At 39.2% G+C, this 27,777-nt stretch overlaps 1 protein-coding gene across 1 annotated transcript in view; it reads right to left on the bottom strand.

Moving 5' to 3' along the window:
• The window catches only part of PTPRM (protein tyrosine phosphatase receptor type M), a 509,987-nt gene that overhangs the window by 92,150 nt on the left and 390,060 nt on the right, over window positions 1-27,777 (bottom strand). The window contains exons 17-21 of the mRNA XM_075706282.1: window positions 13,613-13,764; window positions 9,999-10,073; window positions 9,746-9,772; window positions 5,597-5,608; window positions 4,649-4,836 (exon numbers count right to left, since the gene is read on the bottom strand). Coding sequence (XP_075562397.1) covers window positions 4,649-4,836; window positions 5,597-5,608; window positions 9,746-9,772; window positions 9,999-10,073; window positions 13,613-13,764 — 454 coding nt within the window. The remainder of the gene's footprint in view (window positions 1-4,648; window positions 4,837-5,596; window positions 5,609-9,745; window positions 9,773-9,998; window positions 10,074-13,612; window positions 13,765-27,777) is intronic.

Below are 27,777 nucleotides of genomic sequence, written 5' to 3' on the forward strand. Positions count from 1 at the left end.
GAACACGCTCCAGCACCTCAATGTCTTTCTTGTAGTGAGGGGCCCAAAACTGGACACAGTATTCCAGGTGCGGCCTCACCAGCGCCGAGTACAGGGGGACAATCACCTCCCTGCCCCTGCTGGCCACAGCATTCCTGATACAAGCCAGGATGCTGTTGGCCTTCTTGGCCACCTGGGCACACTGCTGGCTCATGTTCAGCCGGCTATCTACTAACACCCCCAGGTCCTTTTCGGCCAGGCAATCTAAACCTCTCCTGGCACAATTTGAGGCCATTTCCTCTCGTCCTATCGCTTGTTACTTGGCAGAAAAGACCAACACCCACCTCACTACAACCTCCTTTCAGGGAGTTGTGGAGAGCAATAAGGTCTCCCCTCAGCCTCCTCTTCTCCAGACTAAACAACCCCAGTTCCCTCAGCCGCTCCTCATAAGACTTGGGCGCTAGACCCTTCACCAGCCTTGTTGCCCTTCTCTGGACACACTCCAGCACCTCAATGTCTTTCTTGTATTGAGGGGCCCAAAACTGGACACAGTATTCCAGGTGCGGCCTCACCAGTGCCAAGTACAGGGGGAGAATCACCTCCCAGCTCCTGCTGGCCACACTATTCCTGATACAAGCCAGGATGCTGTTGGCCTTCTTGGCCACCTGGGCACACTGCTGGCTCATGTTCAGCTGGCGGTCAACCAGCACCCCCAGGTCCTTTTCTGCCAGGCAGCTTTCCAGCCACCTTCCCCAAGCCTGTTGCGTTGCATGGGGTTGTTGCGACTGAAGTGCAGGACCCAGCATTTGGCCTTGTTGAACCTCATACAACTGGCCTCAGCCCATCAGTCCAGCCTGTCCAGATCCCTCTGCAGAGCCTTCCTACCCTCAAGCAGACCAACATTCCCACCCAACTTGGTGTCGTCTGCAAACTTACTGAGGCTGCACTTGATCCCCTTGTCCAGAGCACCAGTGAACATATTAAACAGAACGGGCCCCAATACTGACCCCTGGGGATCACCACTTGTGACCGGCTGCCAACTGGATTTAACTCCATTCACCACAACTCTTTCAACCCAGCCATCCAGCCAGTTTTTTACTCAGTGAAGAGTACGCCCATCCAAGCCATGAGCAGCCAGTCTCTCCATGAGAATTCTGTGGGAAACAGTGTCAAAGGCTTTACTAAAGTCCAAGTAGACAACATCCACAGCCTTTCTCTCATCCACTAAGCGAGTCACCTTGTCATAGAAGGAGATCAAGTTAGTCAAGCAGGACTTGTTGCCTTTCATAAACCCATGCTGACGGGGCCTGATCACCTAGTTCTCCTGCACGTGCCGCGTGATGGCACGCAGCATGATCTGCTCCATAACCTTCCTCAGCACTGAGGTCAGACTGACAGGCCTGTAGTTCCCTGGATCCGCCTTCCAGCCCTTCTTGTAGATGGCCGTCACATGTGCTAACTTCCAGCCAACTGGGACCTCCCGGTTTAGCCAGGACTGCTGATAAGTGCTGATAAGTCATTCGACACAGTCCCCCACAACATCCTTCTCTCTAAATTGGAGAGATATGGGTTTGATGGGTGGACTGTTCGATGGATAAGGAATTGGCTGGATGATTGCATCCAGAGGGTCGTGGTCAATGGCTCGATGTCCACATGGAGACCGGTGACAAGCGGAGTCCCTCAGGGGTCCGTACTGGGACCGGTGCTATTTAACATCTTCATCAGTGACATAGACAGTGGGATCGAGTGCACCCTCAGCAAGTTTGCAGACAACACCAAGCTGAGTGGTGTGGCTGACACGCCAGGAGGATGAGATGTTATCCAGAGGGACCTGGACAAGCTGGAGAGGTGGGCCTGTGTGAACTTCATGAGGATCAACAAGGCCAAATGCAAGGTCCTGCACCTGGGATGGGGCAACCCCCGATATCAATACAGACTGGGGGATGAAGGGATTGAGAGCCGCCCTGTGGAGAAGGACTTGGGGGTACTGGTGGATGAAAAGCTGGACATGAGCCGGCAATGTGTGCTTGCAGCCCAGAAAGCCAACCGTATCCTGGGCTGCATGAAAAGAAGCATGGCCAGCAGGTCGAGGGAGGTGATTCTGCCCCTCTACTCTGCTCTGGTGAGACCTCACCTGGAGCACTGCGTCCAGCTCTGGGGTCCTCAGCACAAGAAGGACATGGACCTGTTGGAGCGGGTCCAGAGGAGGGCCACAAAAATGATCTGAGGGCTGGAGCACCTCTCCTACGAGGCCAGGCTGAGAGAATTGGGGTTGTTCAACCTGGAGAAGAGAAGGCTGCGGGGAGACCTTATTGCGTCCTTCCAGTACTTAAAGGGGGCCTACAGGAAGGATGGGGAGAATCTTTTTAACAAGGCCTGTTGTGACAGGACAAGGAATAATGGATTTAAACTAAAGAAGAATAGATTTAGCATAGACATAAGAAAGAAATTTTTTACCATGAGGGTGGTGAAGCACTGGAACAGGTTGCCCAGAGAGGTGGTGGAGGCCCCATCCCTGGCAACATTCCAGGTCAGGTTGGCTGGGGCTCTGAGCAACCTGATCTGGTTAAAGCTGTCCCTGCTTACTGCAGGGGGGTTGGGCTAGATGGCCTCTAAAGGTCCCTTCCAACCCAAAGCATTCTATGATTCTATGATTCGATGAAGTGATGGAAAGTGGCTTGGTGAGCATTTCCGCCAACCTCCCTCAGTGCCCTCGGGTGGATCCCACCCAGCCCCGTAGGCTTAGACTTGTGTGTGTCTAAAACTTAAGCATGGCATATTGAGCCTCTAGGGCAGTGCACACTTGTGCATGCCCAAAATAGAAATTGTTGCTTGCCCTGCAGGGTGGAAGTAATTTAAATGACTTTTGCTGGTTGTCCTCCTCCCTTCTCTTTCTATCAGATGAAAGAATGAGAAGGGATCTTTTTTTCTTCTACTTTGAGAAGACAGAGTTAAAATTGAATCTGTATCATTCTGCTTCTCACTGTCTATGTCAGAGTCACATCACAGTAAGACCCATTTACACCTGTTCCTCTGATTTCTCACATTCTAGTTTCCAAGGAAAGGAAATTTAGGACTGTTTACTGGGTTGGAGATGCAGTGCAATTTGGACAGGTTCCTCAACTGGACAAATGGACACAAAGCAGATACAGGCTCTGTCAGGTGTAGCCTGCTCCTAGAAATGTGGGGGGATGGTGATCATTATTTGCTTCCTAGACCACACGGCAGGGAACATTTTTTTTTTTTTTTAAATCTAATCACATAATCTTGGATCATAGTCCATGTAATGCATTAAAAGTTTGTAACAGAGTATTTCAGAGGTGACAGCTTCAAGTCTGCCTACAGATCAGACCCCACAAGTTCTTATGCAGTGCATCTTCCTACCTGATCAAACAAAATTATCTCACGAACTCTTATACAGTCCTATGACAATTCTGACAATTTATAGTCCAACCCTATGGATCAATCTTATGTATTTTTCCTCTTTGAAGTAATATATTTATGCTACTTGTCTTTTGGGCTCAAATCCAGTGAATTGTAATTTTGTGGGAAACTACTCATTGCAGACATCTTATCAACCCATATTAGAGTATTCCTGCATGTGAGAATCATTCACAGGAATAAACTCCTTAAAATATGAACTAAAAGGCAGAGAAAAGTAGACAAAGGACATTAATTTTTACACCCTACCAATTAAAATATTGGACCTAAGCAGATTTTAAAATCTCAAATCCTCTCTCACATTAGACAAGGAACTCAGGTTGGTAAGTCTCTGTTCGTTCAAATATATGATTTGGAGGAGGAGTGGTGTGTTCTTGAGGCTCTTCAGCAAAATTAAGCTTTCGGTCAGGCAAAATACTACCCTTAATTTTGGGCATGAGAGCAAGTTCTGCTTGTTTTTCGCTTTTTTCACTTAGCGAACTGACTCATCTCACAAGGAAGACAGGATCTGCAGTGCAATGTACTGCGTTCCTATAGTATTTGCCAGGATGTAGTGGTCATGACATTCAAGACTAAGATGATAACAGAGAGGAACAGGTCACTCTAGCATGAAATGAAGAAACAGAAGTTGAATCAAAAAAAAGGAAAAAAGAGAGACTATAAGTTCATATGAAAAATAATGAGGATTAGAGATAGCCTCCAGCTAGTGGGAAATGGTTCAGGCACCACAGGATAAATTTTATAGCCCTAAGGGCCTCTCTGAAGATTTGCACACTTCCTCTCCATGATGAGTACTATTATTCCAAGAAATACTGCTTGTAGAACTTGATTTCTAAGCTAATATCGTGTTACAGGGTAACTGTGATTAGACAATCTGTGATGTAGAACTTTGGAAAAAAGCTATATTCTTCAACAGTAAAAGAAAAATACGGCAAGTTCTGGGAGAATGCTAGTGGAGCTGGTTTCCTGAATGTACACCTTTATGCAATTAGAATTCGGCAGAGATTTCCAAGAAAGGTTTCTATGTCTCACTCCTCAACCTGGCTGGTTACAATCAGAAAATTTGCTCACTGTAGAGATGATCCTTTACATTCAATATTTTCTCTCACATAGCAGCTTGCTTACTTGGTTGAGTAATTATTTTTCCTGCTCTGTGATACAGGTAGCAGACAGATAAAGCCAACAGTGCAGAAGACATAATAATCAGATCATTAGACCTGACACTTACTTCATACTCCTCTTTGAATCCATAGCCTTCTGCACACTTCATTTGGGTGATGTGCTGTAGCAAGTCAGCTACACGGATGGCTGGATGAAGCTGTCCGGTCTGGTAGGGCACGTCCACTGGATCTCGCTTCTTGTAGGTATGGGATTGGACCAGGCTGCTTGTGTCACTGACCATCGTATGGGTTTCATCTAGAAAAAGAGTATCTCATAATGTACTGGCTCATTTTCACTTATTAATAGAAATATAAATTACACAGATTTCTAGAGGAATGGCAGAAATCTGACACCATCAGTATTGCTTCTGTCTGTGAAGGCTACACCCGAAGAACAGTAAATCCATGGAGCAGTATACACAGGGAAATTGCAAGACTGATTGGAATGAGGCAAAGTCCATGGTTCTACAATGGAAGCATTGCAGAGCAGTCCGAACTCTAACATTGTTTTAAATATCACTAGCTGATTACAAACAGGTTTTAAATTAGGCATTTGGTTCTAAACTGCATAGAAGTTTCATTCTGAAACTTCAACAAGTCCCATGGAATGAAACTGGACTTGTATTCTTCTTAGATTACTGAAGTGCTATATTTTACACTGCAAATTTAGAGCAAATGTTTGGAGTGAGCAAAATAAAAAGATGCACAAAATGGCTTATGGTTTCATCAAGCTAGGACTGCAATGGAAATGTAGACCTGATAGAACATTTGGAGACAAACTACGAGAGGACAAATGCAAAGGATCATCTGATCAGGAAAAATGTCTTGACTGGCTGCTGAACATGCTTTAGGACCACAGTATATCATGAGCCATCACATTAAGGCATGGAATGTTATATGTCAACTGACATGCAAGCCAACAAACAGGAGAACCCAGTGGGCTGGTTAAAATTTTTATGAGACACATACTCTCCCAACCCTCCACATCTCTTCGATGGGGCAAATGGGCAACTTACCATTGATTGGCACTTTTAAGAAGATACATATCAGGAGAAAAAAAGAGGAGGAGAAAAAGGAAACAGGGCATAAGCAACAGTACTACATTAATAATTACAGGTAATTTTATGTTTGTAATTTAGTCTTTACAGAGTGATTTCCTAAATGAGTCAGATTCTGATCTCAGTTTCACAGTATAAATTAAATGTACTGAAACCAAGGTATCTTACTGTGAGTCAATTCACACAGATGCAACTGAGATCAAAACTTATACTTAGCAGTAAACAGACAGATGTGAAAGTGCACTCTACCTAAGGAAGCAATATGACTTTCTTCCTGTTTAGACGGAATTTTAAAAATTTGTTCAAACTTGACAAGAGAAAAAAACCAACCCAAAATCTAAGGTCCAAGTATCATCATAAATATTTTTTCTGTTTACCCAAATAATAATTTTACATATCTCAAAGAGTTTTTTATTTTTAACTGAAACTGTAAATGTGGTGCTTTGACTTATTCAAACTACTCCTCACTGGCTGCACACTAAACATAGCAAGGGGTTTATAAAAATACTGTATTTATTAAAAAATTACTACTTTGTAAAATATGTTTTATGAAAGGGAAGCATTAAAACAATATTTCCACATTCATAAGTTAGATATATTATAGCAGAAAGTTCCGCAAATGCTCTGGATGACAAGGTCCCAGATTCTCATGTGCACACCAAAAATACTACTACACCTCATTAAAGGTGAGGTTCTGGTCTTAGTTCTAGCACTGAAAATTGATGTTAAAGCCACAAAGCCACAAAGCTCAATGAATCATTATTTCAAGGATGATTTTAGGTTCTGTCAATTCATACTGATACTAAGACACATGAAATCTCGTCCTCAGTAAGCGTACAGTCAATATGAACTGTGCATTTAAACCTAAACCAAAAATAACACAGAAAAATTTATGGGTATAAGTCTGGGCATTTCGCTACTTTTTCTGTCAGTTTGCTACCCTGATCTAATGCAGAGGAAAGGGATTCATCTTTTAGTCATAAATTTGACAACTTTTGTCTAATGTGTGATAAAGTTGTATTGCAAAGCACCTTGGGATGCATGGCATGAAGCGTGGTATACAGTATGTTGCTGTTGAAATGGCACCTGAAAACTACAAGGTGGCTAAGACACAAAAGACAAAAAAAGTGTAGGAAGTTGATCATGATTTTTTGGGTGGCTTATTTCAATTTTAGAAACAGGTTAGAAAACTTGGGTGTTTTTTTGCAAACTACAGAATCCCTTGTAACACAGACTGTTAGTAATTAAGATGAAGGCAAAGTTATCAGATAGCAGGGTCTTGTGCTATGAAGGCAGCAGTTTAATCCTTATGAATCTCTTTCCTGTGAGCTCCTTTGTTTTAGACTAATTTTCCTCTCTCCATTTCTTTATCTCTTATAGCTGCATTAATACTATTTTTCTCTCTTTGGGACTGATCTTTTAAATTGTTTCAAATAAAGTGCTTTCAATCCTTGGTTTATATGGTACATTAGGAGCCACGTGTATTACAGTTTTTTGCTCTGCCTTTGAGCACTGTAGCATGAGCATTTCAGGCGTAACAGTCCACTGTTTTTCAACACTCCAGATGCAGTATTCATATGCAATGGGAAGTTTGTCCAGCTTAAATACTCCTACAGCTGCAGTTGTTCTACTCTCCACTTACTCATTCCCATAGAGCTGTACAACACTTAATAAATAATATATTTACTAGTTATATGAACTCACGGCATGGAGGGTATTTGGAAGCCCAGCCCAATATCTTTTCTGGGCTGAGACTCTTCTATTTCTCCAGTTTCAGAAATATGCACATTGCTGATAATACACAAACATGACCTACACTCATGCTCAGCAACTATAAATTTAGCCACTGTTATGTAAAGTGGTTTTTTTTATTCTCAGGCTTTCACACTTAGGTTATTAGACTAAGCATGAAAGTTTTTCCTTAAATGTAAGAAAATTTCCACATATCTGGAACTGAGGAGTCAGACTGTTGCCTTTTGCATCATTTAAAGAGTTCACCATGAATTATCAGTCTTTTTTTTTTTTTTCCAATTGGCTAGGAAGTTCCTAATTTGCATGAATAGTCCAAAGATCTTGCTGTACATAAATTTGGAAATGGTAAGTGTATTGTGGCCTTTCTAGCAGATTTTGAAAACTAAACTCAACCATCCACCAGACCTGTATCCTCCCCAGGAGGTCACACTGAAAACTTCATTTAGTTCTAACTGCAGGCTTGACCCTGCAGTCTAACACAACTTCTTTGGACATTGCAAGACAGCAAAAGCAGGTGTTAATTGCAACTAAACCCAGCATTTTTTGTTAATAGCTATATTCCTCTACTGACTTAAGCATAGCTAATTTGATTTACCTCAGATAAAACACTGTACAGACAGTCATAAACACATTCCGGGAGAGAGACCTGGTCTGAATGGAACACCACTCATAAAAGGGTACTAAATTTTTAACATGTAAGGTTACAAAAATATTCTTTTTCCACAGTGAAAAAAATGGAAGATTTTCTGAGATGAGTAAGCACAGGTTGCTGTAGTAGACCATAAGATACATATCTAATTAATTCAAGATTTTACAGACTTAGTAAAAGCAAAGATTTTTTTTCCCAGCATGTGTTTGTCTGATATCTGAATTACTTGCTTAGAGATTATTTCTTGTGGGGAAAAAAAAGCTAAGAAATAATTTTACCACCATCATTATACAGCAAAGGATCACAAAAAAATCCAGACAAACCATTAACCAAAACTTAACAATCCACATAGGAAATCTCAAAGTTTTTTTCCCGATAATAGTACTTTTCTCCTTTCCCACCCACAAGGTCAGAAAGAACATCTACTGGATGAAGCGTTGAATGAATGCTAAAGCACACAAAAAAATCTAACATCTCAGGCAGTTAAAAGGCACTGCAAATTTCATTTGCATGCAGATTATTACATTGTTACAGTCCTACCATTACCTTCTTCCAGATTTACATAATGTCTAAAAATGCACAAGTTTCTTCTCCAAGTTATCACACTGAAATTCACTGCGCTAAATATTCTTTCACAATAACAAATTTTCAAGATCACCTTCCTAAACTTCTACTTATATGCTTTACTCAACTACAAACTTAAGCCTGTTTAACTTACAGTTTAAGGGCAGGAATGAGTTAAGAGGTCTTATATTTTTTACAGTGATTTGAAGAAAAAGCAGGAGAAAGAAAAACATTTGCTGTAAAAATACCAGTCATCGTAAAAAGAGTAAATAGATAGGCTTAACATTGGAATTTGAATTCTTGCTACAGTGCACTGTTATATTTTGACTTACTGTTTTAAAAAAATCTCCCTGTTTAGTTCAAACTTAGTGTGGGAAGGAGGTGTAAATGAATACAAGCCACAAAGTGGTTAGAGTTACTTAAGCAGTGAAAATGCAATAGCGCCTCATGCTTATTGTTCTGTCACTGGTCAGAAATCTCTCTTGACATTGGACAATAGCAGGTTTTCCTAAATTCCCAGTGGAAATGCTTTACACTTTAACTGTATGTTTTTAACCTACAGTTCTACTTATTTTGTTCCTGTGACACCTGATGCATAATAAACGATATACTCTACGTGTCATGTTATCATTTTGCTGTTCAAAATACCATCTCTCCTCTGAAACTTCACTTTGACAAGCATGTCAGAAACTGTGCGGTATTGTGAGAAGAAATGATAGCTGGTGGATGGCCCAAACTGTATTTTGTCTGATTTTCTGTATCATGAATAGTCTAATTAGGAAAAAATGTTATTGTTAAGAAGTGACATCTTCAGTTCTGAGATAAAACGGAAAAAAATGAGGGAAACTATTTCAATTGCTGCGATAATCAAATTCTTTTGTGTCACTCCAAATACATGCATAAACATTTCCTCGCAAATCCACTTGTTAAAATGATTTCTCTCTTTTCTCCCCTGACCTGCACTATGACAGTAGTAATCAAGCCTGATAACTGTCCTTAGCATTCTCAGTGTAGCCAAGACTACCACCCCCTTCCCTTTAGCATAAAACTCCAGCTTTTTGCATACTATTGTCTGTACCCCGAGAACTGTGACTTTCTAAATTACTTCAGCAATAAACTTTGATAAAGGGAAATGTTCTCACCTAAAATTGCAGTTGGCACAAATGGATCTGTCATACATCATAAGCAGGTCAATGCAGAAAAGGTAAAAAGAGAGAGAACAGTAAATGATTGATAAATGTTCCTGAGTTTTCTTTCAGAAAGCTACTGTAAGCAACCAGTATGTTGCTTATATATGTATTAAATTTCTATGGCAAGGAGTATAATAATATAATTATATATGCTTTCATTATGGAAAGGTCTATATAGGGTGGAAACCAAGAAAAAAAGGGTTACCTGGGTAATAAGAATTAGGCACTGTTGTGCTCAATGTGTTAGTTTTCATTGTAAATGAAGATGGTGAAGATACAGCTGCAAAGAGAAACAAAGCTGGTTAGAGACAGCAAAGTGATACGTGGCCATTTAAGCTGAGTGACACAGCGTATGTGATTGGCTTGGTTTAGAGTCCGTCCTGTTGGGTTTGCTGCACTGGAGTCAGGACCTAGGGAAAACCAGGTGTGTGTCTAGTGAATAAAATAGCTCATTGAATTTGATCAATTCTCTAAAAAGAAATGCCATCAGAGAACGCATTTTGACTGGTGATGACAAATATACTTCTTATATCACAAGATTAGACTGAATACTGATGCTTAAATAAAGACATCACAATGACAACAGGTGTTTTTGACAGAAGTTTTGATCATTAGTAAGTTTACTTAATAATACTGTAAATACTGTATGCAAATATTCTACTAAAGTACATTTTTTCCTCTCCTTTTTTTCGATTTGTTCAGACGGGTGGATGTGTACACAGATACTATTATGCCCTGAATATTACTCTTTGTTTAACAATGCTTTTCAGGGAGTGATACATAGAACAATGCTCACATTGGTATTTAATCATTTAACCATTTGTAAAACCTATGGGAAAGCCCAATGCAACAAATTAAGTTCAGTTAGTTCCCTGGTATACAAAGATCATGTGAATTACCATTGTAAGCACAGATACATTCAACAGGTGGGAGTTAATCACAACATTTTACAGGATGTTCAGCCAAAGAGTCATTAAAGGCTTTTAAGCAAAGCTCATTGTGAATTCAGCCTTAGTTGCTTGTCTACACAGCTCAAATTCAGGTGGATCAGTGAATGTAAGCACATTCTGGATACCTATAAACAGACTAATGGGAATTTGTGAAACATAAGTAGAATTGAGGAAGAGAGGAGCTGCTGGATGACAAGGAGTGAGATTATTCCTGCTGGCTTTCATCCATCTTTTTTTTTTGGTTGATCTTCTAGGGCATGCAGTTGCCAGCCCTTGTTAAGATGGATCTGAAAACTGGCTTAAATAATGCTGGCAGTTATCACTTATCCTATAAATGAATATATCTGAGACTACTTTCCTTTGATTATGACTCCTGAATCACTGGATGGGAAGAACAGAGAGGTATTCTTTTTGAGTATGGATGCAGAGATTAGAATCATAGAATCATAGAATCATCTAGGTTGGAAAAGACCTTTAAGATCATCCAGTCCAACCATTAACCTAACACTACCAAGCCCACTCTAGACTAATCAAGGGTAGACCAGACTAAACCATATCCCGAAGTGCCACATCTACCCGTTTTTTAAACGCCTCCAGGGATGGTGACTCCACCACCTCTCTGGGCAGCCTGTTCCAATGCCTGACCACCCTTTCCGTAAAGAAATTTTTCCTAATTTCCAGTCTAAACCTCCCCTGGCGCAGCTTAAGCCCATTTCCTCTCGTCCTATCGCTAGCTACTTGGGAGAAGAGACCAACACCCACCTCACTACAACCTCCTTTCAGGTAGTTGTAGAGAGCGATAAGGTCTCCCCTCAGCCTCCTCTTCTCCAGGCTAAACAACCCCAGTTCCCTCAGCCGCTCCTCATAAGACTTGTTCTCCAGACCCTTCACCAGCTTCGTTGCCCGCCTCTGAACACGCTCCAGCACCTCAATGTCTTTCTTGTAGTGAGGGGCCCAAAACTGGACACAGTATTCCAGGTGCGGCCTCACCAGCGCCGAGTACAGGGGGACAATCACCTCCCTGCTCCTGCTGGCCACAGCATTCCTGATACAAGCCAGGATGCTGTTGGCCTTCTTGGCCACCTGGGCACACTGCTGGCTCATGTTCAGCCGGCTATCTACTAACACCCCCAGGTCCTTTTCGGCCAGGCAGCTTTCCAGCCACTCCTCCCCAAGCCTGTAGCGTTGCATGGGGTTGTTGTGACCGAAGTGCAGGACCCGGCACTTGGCCTTGTTGAACCTCATACAGTTGGCCACGGCCCATCGGTCCAGCCTGTCCAGGTCCCTCTGCAGGGCCATCCTACCCTCGAGCAGATCGACACTCCCACCCAATTTGGTGTCGTCTGCAAACTTACTGAGGGTGCACTCGATCCCCTCATCCAGATCATTGATAAAGATATTGAACAAGACTGGCTGAGTTGAGGTCAGGGCTGCTGCAGCTAATAAAACTGGCTAGATTCAGAATGCAGCCAGGATAATAAACTTTCATAGGAGGTGGGAGTATTCTAAATCTCTTGAGTACAAGGCCTTACACAAAGGTTATTCCTAAAGACTGTCAGACTGCTTCTTCTGGTCACCACATTTCTGATGGAAAGTCTAATTAGAGGTTCTAGCCCTCAAGTGATATAAAATACTTGCTACGCCAATAATTTCAAATTGATTTAAGGTGGTTTATATAAAGAGGATTTAGTCCCAGGAACTCGTCACGGCCTCTTTGGTTGTTGTGACCATTCAGTAACACCTCTGGAAAACTACATCATGATGATGGCAGATGAAGTCAAACCTCTTGATCTCTTCACAGAAGTAAGCAATCTCATTAACTGCAATGGCATATTCTCACCAGAAAGGCAAGTCGGATTTTGAAAGATCTATTTCAAAGCAATTTCAAAAGTAACCCAAATGCAAATTAACATTGCAAATTCTGAGCCTAATGCTGCTGAGAGAAGTCTCACTGTATAAACCTCACAGAGTGTTTGTACAATTGAGCTCGTCAAAGATAAGTTCTTAAGCATATTATTAAAGAGTGGGAGTTGGGCCTCTCATACTCTTAGTACTTGAAACAAAATTCAATCTTTGACAAATTCTGAAGATGTTCAAAAACACTGGTATACAAGAAAAACTGAGGTTCCTTAAGAACTACAAAAAACAAGGAAGTTTTTTGATCATAGTAATTCTTTTTTCATTATTTTTAACAAATAATGAAACAAACAAACAAAAAAAACCTACTGTTTTTTCCTGGTTTTTGCTTAGTGCTAACCTGCAGACAGCAGTGAGTCCTTGACTAAAATTCTACTACTGGAAATTTTATGTCCCAAATTTTATTTATTTTCAGGGTAGATCCAAGAATACCCAGGATATTAGAGAATCTTTTATGAAATTGCAGAACAGATAATTCCACTGAGTTCTTCCTTTGCACAAGCAACAGAAAGAGCATCATCTAGAATTGGAAATAATAAGACAATCAGATCATCATTATTAAGTCATGACATTAAAAAATAAATTTTGCCTACAAAAAAAGAAGTGAGCAGGGGAAGCATTTGAAGGACTTAGGACAGCATGAGGGATATAAAATTTTTAACATAATAGAGATTGGAGAAAGGTAAAAATACAGCTGTTTCAGTAATGTCTTTGCTCTTCTGCAGAAGAAAAGGATGGACAGAAAAAGCTCAATTATCCTTATTATTTTTAAAGAAGTCTATTCTTGATGTCTGTCTTGCTCATTCGAATACACACTGTAATGTGCTGCACAGTGGGAAACTCTGGGTCCCATGGATTTTCCATGACTGAGTAATGAGGAATATTTTAAAAACCATTTGCACCTTTCTTCCACCTTCCAAAAAAAAAAAAGAAAAGAAAAGAAAAAACTTACATCTCCCATTTAGATTGTGCGTGTCCATGAAAGAGAAAGCTTCGTCACAGTTGGTGCCTTGCTCAGTGTAGCTTTTATCCATTGAATTCACCATCACTGTCATTTCCTGCCGTGTACTACTCAATGTCTCTTTCCGCTTTTTAGCCAATTTTCTTAAGAAATGAATGTTGAGGAAAAAAAAGACAAACAACAACACTCAGTGAGCAGAAACAGTTTTCATGTTGTTTAGATCAGTAATGTAGTTTGTACACCACATTATTAAGCAACATATTTACGATTATTCCCGCATTTCTGGAAAATTAAATTGATTTCACACTCATGTCTTTCAACAGCACCTGATAATCAAGGGATAGTTGCCAATGCCCTGACTTATGGTGAACAGCAGCTTGATCCTTGGGAACCATCACTGAATTAAAGGGGACTACTTGGGTACAAAGGTGATGTGAGCTTCTGTATCAGAGGCTACATCTGCTTAAATACATAAATAAAAATGATAGAAGATTTCACTGGAACTGACAAATCAGTAATAATTTTCACTTCACACACGTAAACGGTCTGGAGCTGTTTCATTGAGACACCATGTAATACAGCTAACTGGTTTACATCATACTGTGTAGTATATGTTTCATCTCTTAACACACTTTGCACAAACAAGTGACATTTTAAATTGACTTGCATTTCTAAAGACTATTTTCCGTCACTCTGTTTCAGGAGAATTAGTCACAAGCGTTAGTTGCTTCTCAGCAGGAGTGGTCTGTCAGAGACAAGATCTTTATTACTTCACAGTGCATAAATGCAGAAGGGACCATTAGATAATCTAGTCTGAACTCTTTTATATCAGAGACAGTAAAATTTCTCTCAAGTACCATAAGTGAACCAAAACTCTTACATCTTTTCATCCTTCAATCTCCACCCTCCTTCATATCTAATTGTAATGAATGAGTAATTTATTATTTAAAGTAGAATCTGAGATGTATACCCTAATGCATGAACAACTTAATGGAAGTCCCTTATAAGAACAGGCTTATCGAAGTGATAACAAGAAATGGATGTATTTTTTCCTCCTTCCACCCTTAGCTCAGATGGCAACACACTAAGTCATGCATGGATCCTCTTCTGATCCTTTAGCCTTAAGCTGAAAGCACATACAGCTCCTCCCACCACCTGCCAACCACTGGGCAATTCTCAGCTTAGCTGGGTTGTGAAACCAGAACCTCAACAGTGACAACAACAGCATCCACAGTGTGGTCACTGAAGCATCATCTGTAAGGCACATATCGCACTTATTTTATTTCATGGCTGTGCAGACCATAGGAAAGTACTTCAGAACACTTCAGCACTGGAGCAATGCTTCAGGAGGGCATGCAGAAGCAGCTTTTCTTCATGAGACTTCCCTCTCTTCAGGCTGGAATCAGCTGCTTCTCTTTAACCAGTTGTCAATCCAATTAGCTATCTAACCACTGCATACTCAATAAAGCCAAGAAACTGCAGTATATAGAGGCCTTCCCTTACACATCAGTGGACCTGTGAGTACTATCTCTATTCACAAAACCTTTAATTGCAGTCAATCTCACAAGCTCAGCACTTTCTCCAAGAACTCCTGCATGTGAACAATGCACTGGTGAACAGGTAACAACTCTTCCTTAGCAGTTTTTTAAAGAAAAGTCACTTGGAGAATTGCCCTGGGCAACATTATAGTGATCCTGATTCATATATCTGAAAAACCACAATGTGGTAAAATATATGATACCAGCCACTCAGTGGGATTACAACCCCTGTCGTGTCCCCCGCCCCCCCCCCCCCATGCTCTGTAGGGTGCACATCTTGAGCATCTGCTGTTACAGGGAATATCTTTTAATTTACAGTAAAAAGTATATCCTTCCCAAGGAAAGCCAGAGTTCTTGCTTATTACACCAACAACACGAAGCTCAAATTTTATAAAATGTCAGCTAATTTTCTTAAAGAAATTACACTAACATTTTCTCATTTCCTTAATTTTTGGTTTTCATCCCATAATCGAGCTATAGCAGATTGTTTTTATGACAGTAACAACTGTACAATACTTCTCAATCTGAATCTAATTCTGGAAATAGGTCTTGTGGGAAAAAGTTTAAATCTGAAACAACTGTTACAGGAAGAGAGCGATACCAGACAGACTTTTGTACTGTGAACAAAAACACCCACTGGACTGAGTCAAGTAAACTTTAGCTGAATACAACACTTTTTACATCTGCAGTTTTCAGATATTGCTGAAAGTGTGGCAGTGCTGCTGTCTCTGCAACTCATCCATTCCTTGGATCTCTTGATCCCTGGGAGGCTCTAACTATACAAGATTTAAGAAACTTGTAAAACCATGGCACTCCACATCACCATCACCACTCATGCTCCTAGGTTTGACGTAAATCTGGGAGGGGAAAAAAAGACTTAAATATTTGATCATCTTCACTCATGGAAAAGACACTTCCTTCATTGCTACTCTCTGATGTTTCCTCCTTCTTAAAGGAAACGAGATATACAACCAAAGGAAAAAATAAAACAGATAGAAGCTCCCATGATGATTACCTAGGATGAAGTTCTTTATGTAGGGAAAACAAAAATGATCAGCTTATCACACAAATAGTGTTATCGTCACTATATGAGGAAAGAGAATATACTATATCAGTCTCAGAAAAGAGGAGCCTGATATTCAGAACAATCACAAGACTAGCTAAGAACTGTTGGTAATTTAAAGCACAAGAAACTGTGAGAAGTGAGCTGCTGTAATGGTAAAAACATGGTAAAATGTAGAACAGACTAACAAACAGACTCCCCCCCTACCAAATTGTGTGGGATTTTGGGTATTGTTTACTCTGTTCTGTTACAAATATTAATAAAATCAGCCTAGGAAAACAATAAGCTAAAGGCTTCATCACAATCTGTCCCCATTTTATCTGCCACCAATAAACTCTTAAATGCTGCATCTTTTCCTGCATAGTCCCTTCCAGTTGAGGATCACCTTGTAAAACTTCTGCAAGCTCGACTCAATACCTTTCTCAAAATCCTCCTTCTCTGTGATTTCTCCTTCAAACCCTCCAACAAACTAACGCCAATAACTGTTAAGTTGCTGCTACAGTGTAGGTTAATGGTTGGACTGGATGATCTTAAAGGTCTTTTCCAACCTAAATGATTGTGTGATTCTATGATTCTACATTATCAGCCTCTATTTGGTTCATTTTCCATCTACTTAGCCGTATCCATTTTCTCTGTCCTGTCTTGACTTAAATAACAAGCTCTTTGGGACCTAGCTTGCCCTTTCCCTTCATGTTTATAAAGCACTAGGCACAAAGCACGAGGCACAATGGGATACTTCCATAGTTAGAGAATTGTAACAACAGTAAAAATAAAAAAAAAGGTGACAGGGGCTGATAACTGGAATCAACTCAGGCTCTGAAAGAAATGTGCCTTCCATTTTAATTTCAGAACAGTGAGAAAAGCATATTTATTTAAATCAAGCAAAACCACTCACTTCCTTCTTCCCAATTCCAAACTGAGTGGTAGTCCCCTTTTCTATCAGTATGCCTCCTTTCTTCCAAGCAAAGAAAGGAGAAACAAGATGCTGCTACTTTCCACAGCTCCAGCAACACACCACCATCACCAAGATATTAATAAACACAGCGAGATGAAATTTGTAATAGTGTTGCTAAAAGAATTGGGCTGATTTTTTTCCTTTAATTAATTCCATGAACTATTGCACTTACTGTAACTTAAGATAAAATAGCTTCTTCTTATACACATATTGTTTCAAATTTTGCTTCTCTATTTGTGGGCAGGTCACATAAACGGTTCTGACAAAGAAAGGACTGGGGGCTTTAATGCAACCCACTGGTGTGGTGCACGTGTAGTTATAAAAGCTTTTAACAGTTTGCTCACCAAACCCCTGAAAGAATCTAAACTATAATCAGAAAGATCCTTTAGTAGAAGAATAGCTGGCTAAGAAGATACAATACAAAAGGTAGGACTAAATGGTCGTTTTTCACAACAGAGATACATTACTAGTGGGTATCCTAGAAAAGTGCATGTTGGGATTTGTACTATTCACCATATACACACTGATCTAGAAAAGGGGTGAACAACATTGCTTTCCACAAGGTTTTTGGACAACATGTAATTTTTAATTTGTAGCAAAAATTAGAAATAGGGTTAAAAAGTTACAAACTTATCTCACAAGGTAGAGTGACTGGATATTCACTTGAGATAAAATTCAGTGTTGACAGATATGAAGTCATGCATATGGGAAAAAATAATCCTAACTATATGCACACAATATTGGGTCTAAATGACTTCATAAACAAGAGAAGAAATAAATCTGGTATTCTGAATTCTCTGAAGACAAAAGTTCAGTGCTATGTATAGTCAAAAAGGCAAAAAGAAGTCAGAAATGATCAGGTAAGGAATAGAGAACAAAATGGAAAATGTCATTAAGCAACTGTATATATCCCTGGGGTTCCTCCATTTTGAACACTGCATGCAGTTCTGCCACGTGCCTATCCAAAAAAGATTTTCTCAAACTAGAGAACATATACAGAGAGGTGATGGGATGATCAAAGGAACGGATCCTACCAGAAGAGCAGTAGTCCTTACATAGATAAGGAGTCCCCAGTTTAAAAAAGAGGCAGTTGAACTGGGAATACGATAGAAGTATATAAAAAAAGAAAAGCATGGAGAAAAGTAAGAAATTAAGAAAGAATTACTATTTCTCAACAAGGTAAGAACCAGAACCAGAGGGTATACAGAATTTTTTTTAAAATATAAAAGTAAATACTTTCACACAAACCAGATAATTATGGAACACACCTCCACAGGACTCTTGAGATAGCAAAAGTAAATATCAGTAAAGAAAAATTGATTAAGGGTTGAGCAGAGGACAGTGAATGCATTATCTTATATTTGCTCTGTTCCTGCATTCATCTACAGGTTTGTCACTGGCCACTGTCAGAGATACAATGTTAGCCTGGTGGACTTAATCAAAAATTTGATGCAATTTTTAATTGTATTAACAATCCCTGCACAGATTATGCAAGAAACAGGATGCAAATACCTTATTTGCTTTTCTAACACTTAGAATTACTCACCTTTTTGCATTGTTTAGGCTACTTATATCAGGCTACTTATAATATATCAGGCAGGATTAATTAAGTCAGAAATTAATTACTTTGCCCACCTATTTTGGCTGTCTGTGATACCCTAAAAGAAGACTCATAATTATTTTGGGGAAAATGCTTTAATCTGAAATCATTTAGTGAGCATCACTGATTCAGCAACACTCAGTCTGAAGAGGTAATTTAATAAAAGCTCTCCACAAGAAGCGTATAAGAAAGTCTGCAAATGTAACTGACTAATCCCTGTTTATTGTTTTGTATACATTTTTCATACTTATGCGGTAATTATCTTTTCTTTAAGAACAAAAGACTCCTTGTCAATAACTGTGATTGTTTTCCTGTCTTCAGCAATGGGGCCTCTAAGGCAGACACAAAAACACACATCACACATCATTGTGAGAGTTACATGTGTATGACGCAGTTCAGGTTTAGTCTACCACCCCTGGTTTGCAATAGTACACATTTGGTAACATTGGGTATTATTCTAATCTGCATTAGAAAATTCCAAATACTACTTTCTGCTTTTTACGATATCCTTTTAGGGCATACCCTGATTCTCCAATGCCTCATCTGTATTCTTTATGTTACTTTTCATTGTTAAAAAGTCCTTGTAGAAAACAAGTTTTAGGAACCTGAATATCTAATCCAATTCAACCAAAATGGTAAATTTCTTCAGGTGTTATTAAATACCTATCGTTATAAGTAATTAACACTTTTATTCTGCTTTATATTTCTTATCAAAACAGCAACACTCTGCACAGAACCCTTTCTATATCTCCTGAGTGGACTGAGACACAAATACGAAGCAACTGAAATCAAGCGAGGAAACAAAATAGAATTAGTATAGCATTAGTGATAGTGAAGTTCTGCTCATAGCAAACTTCTGTCATTCAATTTCACATTTATAAGCTTTATATTGAAATGTAGTATGCTCGAGAATGCAATTTCACAGTGACATTAAACTGTGCACTGTCAACACTCTATCAGAGAGGAACTAAAGTTAGGAGAAACATTTTTAAAGGCACTACGTTTTGCAGCAAGAACTAGCGAACACTTAAAAAAATGCTTTACAAATTGTCCCCACTTCAGAACTAGCATTTCTGGAGAACAACCACAGGGAAAGTAATTGTCAAGAGAATTAAAAAAGAAAAAGGTAGGCAGGATCCCACTGAATTGTGTTGTTCCTTGCTTAGGATCTCTTAGTATGCAAACCTGTATTAGATTATAAAATTATTCTTTGTCCTAAGAAGTCCAACATACATTTGGTATTGACATCACAACAAAGTAAAGCTACAACAGTATGGAAGACTGATGTAGAGATTATGAATATTTGACTATAGCCAAGGGTGAATAAGCCCTTCTACCTGACTTTACAAAGGGGTGGTTTATTATATTTCTTTTAGGTGCCTTCTCTTTGTTTTAATTATCAACTTCCTGCTTCAGAGCAAGTGCTAATATTACTCATTTCATTTTTATTGTGCTCTTGCATTCTCTGATAAAGACTGAACTTTCAAAAAATGCTGTGATGCTGCTCGAATTTTGAAAGCAGTGCTCCTGACACCATAGGATTTAATTTCCCCACCCCCTTTCATTCAGTGTGGCTTTCATTTTTTGCCACAGAGACTTTGGAAGCACTTTCAGTAATACCAAAACTAGTACTGGGAGACCAGAAGTCATCTCAATACTAGGAGGACCAGAAGGGAGAAGGAGAAAGAAATACGAGTAAAAGGTGTGTGTGTGGGATTCATTTAATTTACAGAGTTACAAGAATTCAGTGCAAAATGAGTACAAACTTTTTAAATGAAGGTGCAGGTTAATGAGAATGGTTTTGATTTATACCAGCATAAACAAAACCAGTTTCAATTTTCTGTGTTTTTCACTTGCCTTTTTACTCATTTCATATTAGAACTTTAATCGTCTTCTTGCACTTTGTTGTTACTAGTAGATTGGTTCATTAGCATCACAAGAGGTCAAAGCAAAAAGAAAAGTTATTTGGCTATATCCCATTTTCAAAATATCAGCGGTAGCTCACAGGTGAAGTATGGCATGACTTAAGAAACAGTGGATCAGCAAAGAAAGAAATATGGAGGGGAATGGGAAATGAGAAGGAAAAGACAATGGAAACGTAAGGTACAGCTGCAGTCACAGACACACAGCTCACCTACTCTTCTTCTAAGTGTTCTTTCTTGAATTCAGGTCTTCAGCACATGCTTTGAGATTTGCTTATAGTGACATCACTAAAACCCCTGCTTATTTGTTTCTTAGCTTCTGCTTTGTATGAACCTCTACACCAGGTTATCTGAGTTTCTGCAAGTGAGGGTTATAGCATCAAACCCAAGAACACCTCAGGTCAAAGGAGGCATCGTGCTGAGAGATTTTCTTTGCTGATGCAGTGGCTGAGGGGGAACACTGGTGACTGACTGCCAGTGTGAAAAAACTGGAGCTATGTGGTGCGTCAAATTAATGTAATGACATTTATTTGAAATGCGCTGACTCTTGTCTTAACTCACAGAGAAAGTTAATTTTGTGGTTACAGTTTAGCTCTTGTTTGTCCACCTAAGAAGACCTTGATGAATTTTAGCATGACTGACAGGCTCTTCAGGGAAGCCCCTAGGCTATGGCAGTAAAAGGAATTTGAGAAGCTTTGGCAGAACTGTATGTCTGCTAAGCTCCTGGCTTCACTATTTCTGTCTCAAGTTAGTCACTGGTGTTGGTCTTCAAAAAAATGCACCCACACACTGTAAAAAAAAAAAAAATCCAACACCCCCTGTCCCTCCAAGAGAAGAATAAAACAGTAATGAGATGTGAGTAGCAATATTTTTCAAACTTTACCATTATCTAATTTTGACCATGACCTTGGTTATTATAAGTAATGAATCAGGCAATAAAATGTCCCATTCTACTCAACTGAACTAAGGAAGGAAAAATGAAAAGCCACAAATTCTCTGAATTTGTTTCAAAATGTAACATTTTTGCCATATGAATTTAAATCTGTGTTTTGATTCTTATGATCCCCAAATTAATCAAGAAAATAGTGAATAAAATGCTTAATTGACCTACAGGTCCTCCTGAGTTGTAAGGGTATATAAGAAAAATACACAGAATATTAACACCTTGGTTTTTTCCCCCCAAATGAATTAAAAGGCAAATGTTCCTTTACGAGCACAGGGAGGAACCTAGTAGCCCTGCTGGAACACTGGAAAGCCAAAAACCACAGTGACAACAAACTGCTATGTGTTTGTCCTCTCTTCCCAGGAAGAAAAGAGGACAGCTGGGCAGCTGAGAGGTCTGTTATGGTGAGGAATGCAGGGACCTGGATCACTTGGGAGCACCTAACCAGGATAGGGAGATGAGGGGTGAAATGACTGCATTATACCAAAAAATATCACTAGAGCCTTTGACACAGGAGCAGACCAGCACCCAGGTCTCTTTCAGCTAAACCAGTAAGTCATACTCTCTGATCCAGTCAATCTTGAATTACACAAAGCAGTGTATTTTTAAAGGTTTTGGAGAGTTCTTCCTATTAAAAAAACATGTAGAACCGAGGGGACTAGGACCCTCTGATAGGAAAGGAAATGGGCTTTTAAATATTACCTGCCTGAGCACGAATTGAACTGGATCTCTCTCGATAGACAAATCCTGACTGAGGAGAGACTGAGAGCTCTGCTTGTTCAGCCTGGAGAAGAGAAGGCTTACAGGAGATCTTACTGCAGTTTTTAACTACCTAATGGCAGAGTACAGAGACAGAACTACACTCTACACACATGGGACAAGACACACTAGACACAAGTTGCAACTCAGGAAATTCCTATTAGGTCTTAGTAAAATTTTATCACCATTGGGGTAGTCAAACAGTGGAGCAGGTGCTCAGAGAGGTGGGATCTCCGTGCTTGGAGATACTCAAAACCCCGCTGGACAATGACCTGAGCAACTCGATTTAGTTAAATCTGCTTTGAGCAGGAGGTTAGAAAAGATGATGGCTAAAGGTCCCTTCTGATCCAAAGTATTCTAGGATTCCCATTAAATGTTCTGGTAATAGGGGTTTTTTTAATAAAAGGAAGCCATAGGGATTTAAAAGATTACAGATTTGAACACAATCCTCAACTGTGCCCCTTTGGAATAGTCCAACACGCGAGATGCACAGTCAGAACCAATAGAGGACAATACTAGCCAAATTACATACAATCAAATAATTAAATCTGATGATAGTTACAGATTCTTTTTAGTTATTTATTTCATTTTTTAATCATTTTTTTTCTGCTGCATATACTAAACCACCTTTCTAACTTAAGGAGCAAAGCTTCTGTAAATACTTTTCTCAATAAAGCTTTTTCATTAGAGACATGGTTATATTCATATTGAACTGCATACTGAGGATGTGATAATTTTCCATGAAAAAAGGCAAATTATATTTTGATTTTCTAATATGCTATTAATAATATATATGTTCTCATTTTAATGAAGATGAAATGTTCCATTTTCCATTGTGTTTGATTTGTATTAATTTCTGCTACATTAATTGTACATAAATGTAAAATGACATCACACTACTTTACATGCTTTCTATTACACTATTTCAACTTTATTGAAAATAAGTATATGAAGTTTCTGAAGAGATCCTTTTCTGAAATGTATGGTCACAGGAAAATTCCACACCTGCCCTTTCCTTTTGCCTGAGGATACTTTTTTCCCCACAAAAAGAAATTTCATTTTCTTAGCTAACTCTATTAAGAACAGTAAATGAAAATTTACACAGAACCTGGACTTTCTCTTTTGTTAGCATATATGCCATTTTACTTATCTATAGTTAACAAGAATACCCAGGTTCTTTTGTATGCAAACGAATATACATACCTAATTTCGGTTTAGGAGATAAAACTTAAAAGAAACAATTCAGATGAATGACAGATGTGTAATGTCATATCAGGCTCACACAGAGATATATTTCCTTCATAGTATTGTGTAGATGGGTATTAAAGACTGCACATGGTACAAGAATACCGTATTTATAACATATTGTTTAAAAGATGTGGTTTGCATTTGACATTGCAAGTCTTCCCCTTTGTCTCAACAGCTTTTCTTTTTTTTCTTTTCCCCCATCATATTATCATATGATCTCAATAAAGAACTAAACAGCCAACACTGGGGCCTGCTCAGGAGGAGGTAGCTGTGTGATGTGTAGTGCCAGACAACATGAACATGAAAGCTTTTCACAGAAATACATTTGCGACAGATTTTGAAATTCTCTTCCTGAAACTAATTATCATTTTAGAAAAGGCTGGCTAATGATGAAAGAAAACACCTTCTTATCCCATAGCTGTCAGTTTTAAGTAGAGCCTCAGACTCCCAGGGGTGGTGTGCACCGTAGGTGCCCAGAATCCCTCTGCTTTCACAAACCGAGACAAGAGGCAGTGTTAAACTGATGCAAATTTGTTCTGGGATGATTTTTCCCACACCAAATTTTCACCACATTTTCAGAGGTGTTCTCAGCATGAGGAATTACAGAACCGTATGGCAGATGTATCTATTATGTGGTAGTTTCATCATCCTCTCTGCCCACTAGCCTCTCTCTTCGAGATTTGCTATGATATTCTAAAGTCCTTAAGCATGGCCATGCAAATGTCTTCTTCAAAAGTAAATCTGCCACATAAGCAGTTCCTTCCACAAACAGAAAATCCCTAGCCCCACAGTGCATCACTACCTGAGGCTGACCTGGACACAGGACAGGTATTTTCTACATGAAATAACTTGCTACTTTCACTGTGGGATTAAAAAGTTTGTCTTGCAAGTCCCAGCAGAGGAAGCAGATTCCCAGATTTCTACAGAGTCTAACAAGTTACTTCTAGGCTTGCATAGGCTCAAGTTAATAGAAACCAACAGCAACTGTGACAGTTTTAAATATAGAAAATATTTTTACCTCAAGGTATTTAGGTCTCTGCACAGATCTCTCTCTCACTAGACAGAAACTAAGGCATATAACTTTATCAGTATAAGGGCATTAAATGCAGTCAAAACAAATTCTTTAAAGTTCTCCAAAATATTCCTTAAAGGAATTATCTTTAGCATATTTGCTATTTACATATATGCAAATATATTGTATGTGTTGCATATATTATATACACGCATGTATATATGTAAATATATAACTAAATATATGTAGTGGTGCAGTGCAGAACCAAAAGCAAAGTGTTTGATAGACTTAATCTAATACGACTCATTGATTGGCTTGCTGCTCCCCAGTAGCAGAATACAAAACAGCCAAAGGCTTTTTGCTGATGAAAAATTCCATTGTATTAGCACAGACATTCTGGTAAACAGCTAAGCATCCTGACCTAGCTCCTACGCAAGTCCTGCAGTGGGAGGTACTTCTTCAGTTCCTGGGTATATTGCCTTCTACGCAAGACAGCATTCCTTGCTCACGCTGACTTTCGAACCACAGTCCTATACTTCCTCACTTGAATAGATAATTTTTGCCTCTTTGTATCCCAATACAGGCAGCAGACTGTACACCATGTTTGCTAGTGCTGGCACTGAGCGTTCACAAACTCACAGATGATTTTTTCTGCACTACCTATACTCCATCTCCATCATGTGCCTTTCACTTTTTCAAGCAATTCTCTCCTTCAAGACTTTTGTAATATTCGATACACCTCAGCAGTTCAAAATATCCAGCTGTGTAGGGTTTTAATCAGCCTTTTAGAGGAGCCTATCTTCCTTCTCTTCCAGAAGAGGAAATCTGTCTCAACAAAAGTCACTGACTAAAAACTCGGAATAGGCAATACTCAGTCATGTGAGAAAGAAACTCATTTTTTCCTAAGGGGCTGCTGAAATTGGGCCATCCCCTTAAGGTGGGTAGAATAACTAGTGGGATGCATGAAGGTATACCCAGAGCATAGTGTTCTTGGTAGTGCACTAATTTAATAGCGCTCTGTGCTCACTGGGGGAAGGCAGGCACTAAGCAGTGGCTCTTTAGCAGCATGTAGCTCGTAAACCATTCAAGTGCTCTCCCAAGCCATGGGTATATCATCTAATTGGCAGTGGAAGTGCAGTGGCAGATGGACTGCTGGTAATCCAAAGCTGTGACTACAGGAGGAAGCGGTTCAGCTGAGACCTTGTGAGGCTGATACTGTTTGGTCAGTCTAAAATGCAGCTGCACCCTCAATCCAATCTTATCCCACGCAGAGGAATGGGGCTTCTGGGAGAAACTGTCATCTGTCCCCTTTATAAACAGCTAATGAAGTTTCCAGCCCCTACTTCTCTCTTAGCGGGTATGTGTGTTGGGTTCTTATGTCCTGTATTCAATGGCTCATAATGAAGATGTTAATATGAGGCTTGTATGGCAAGGAAGGTTGATTAATCCACTTTAGGGGCTCTTTATACCACTGTGGAAAGGGCAGCTGATACAGCTGCATACCATGGTGGCTTTAGGTAAGAACATTTCAAATACGTATATTTAGATCCCTTCATTTCTAATTCTGGCAAACTTGAACTTATTAACGCCAAAGGTTTTCTTAATTAAAAGATGTAAGACAGGTGTCAAGGAAAGCTTCTCTAAATCTAATACAGTTTCATCTGAAAAAAATCAGTTATAGCCACAATAACTTAACATTTGAAAACAATGTTAATTAATGATTGCATATAATATTGGATTTTCTCCCAGAGCGTTGCTACACACAAGCAGTATGACTGAAGAATCAAAATTTTTGCATGGAACCACGCTACCTTTAAGTCTACACCTCTGTCACAGAAACACAAAGAGCAAATGAATGCTTTGTACTTTTTCTCAAAAGTAATTCTAAATTCTGTGAAAACACACTTTTAAGGACAGAAACATTTAAACATTTACACTTTTAAACACAGAAGACATCTTTTATCCTTAGAAAAAGGAAAAATCTGAAACTTCTGAACAGAGCTTGCATGGTAAAATTCCTTTTGAGCAAACAGAGTAAAGCTATAAATAATATCATAGTCCTTCCCCTAATGAAATCATCCATTACAAGAATACTATATGTATTAACATGAGTTGCTAGGCACTGTGCTCTTCTTCAGAAGGCAACAACTCCAAACAACTAAAATACTATTACATCGTCAAAAGTATCAGTCAGTTGGAATTTGCAATTTTAACAGTAATGATAGCTACTCTTTTTACAATACACAGTCCAGTACTTCAAATATATTGGAATATTACGGTTTACAGTACTAATGTAATACAGTAAGTATACTGAGTTTTATAGAGATCCACAGACCTGCCTGAAGTATCACATGGAGGCGGCAATGAAGCCAGAAACAGAACGAACAGGCTTTTGTGTTGAAAATAAAAAACTATTCCTTTGCGCTCCTCTAATAATAACAACCATGGAGTTTCTAAGATACAATGTGGTAGTGCTAAAATTAACTCTCCCAGTCATTATTTACAGAGAAAGGACGTAAACTGTGACAGCTGCAAGGAAAACTGCTCTTTCTTTATTAAAAAAAAACCAACAGATTTTTGATAACGAAGAAACCAGTACCTCTGCAGCAAAACTTGAGTTCTATAAAAATGATTCTACACCCCTGAAGAATTTGATGGTTAATAATATCCTTTCTATGAGTTTATAGAATAATATAGCTAGCACAGAATTCTCTGTTTAAGCTCTACATGATTTGGGAGATGGTACTTGAGAGGGAGTGTCTTAATGCCTATAACAAACTGCAGGTCAGGTCAGGAGACAGGTCTGGATAGGATTGCCATTAACAGAAATTAGAGGGAGAGGTTAGCAGCGTATTAACTTGCAAGACATCACTACCAGTCAGTAACATTTGGGAATATGTGGATATTTTATCCTCCTAGAGAAATTGCTGAAATATTTTTCTGCACTTAAAAAAAAAATGCAGTGAGTGGGAATGCTTCTAAAACAGTACAGTATTTACTGTGGAACAGGTTCTTTTAATGATTTGGCACAAGTGTTGGTGCATTTTCTACTGAATTAGGGTAAGTAATCCATAATATATTCATTATGGCTATTTAACTATGCAAAAGTACCTGAA

The sequence above is a fragment of the Pelecanus crispus genome, chromosome 2 (genome assembly GCF_030463565.1).
Source record: "Pelecanus crispus isolate bPelCri1 chromosome 2, bPelCri1.pri, whole genome shotgun sequence".
NCBI classification, from domain to species: Eukaryota; Metazoa; Chordata; class Aves; order Pelecaniformes; family Pelecanidae; genus Pelecanus; species Pelecanus crispus.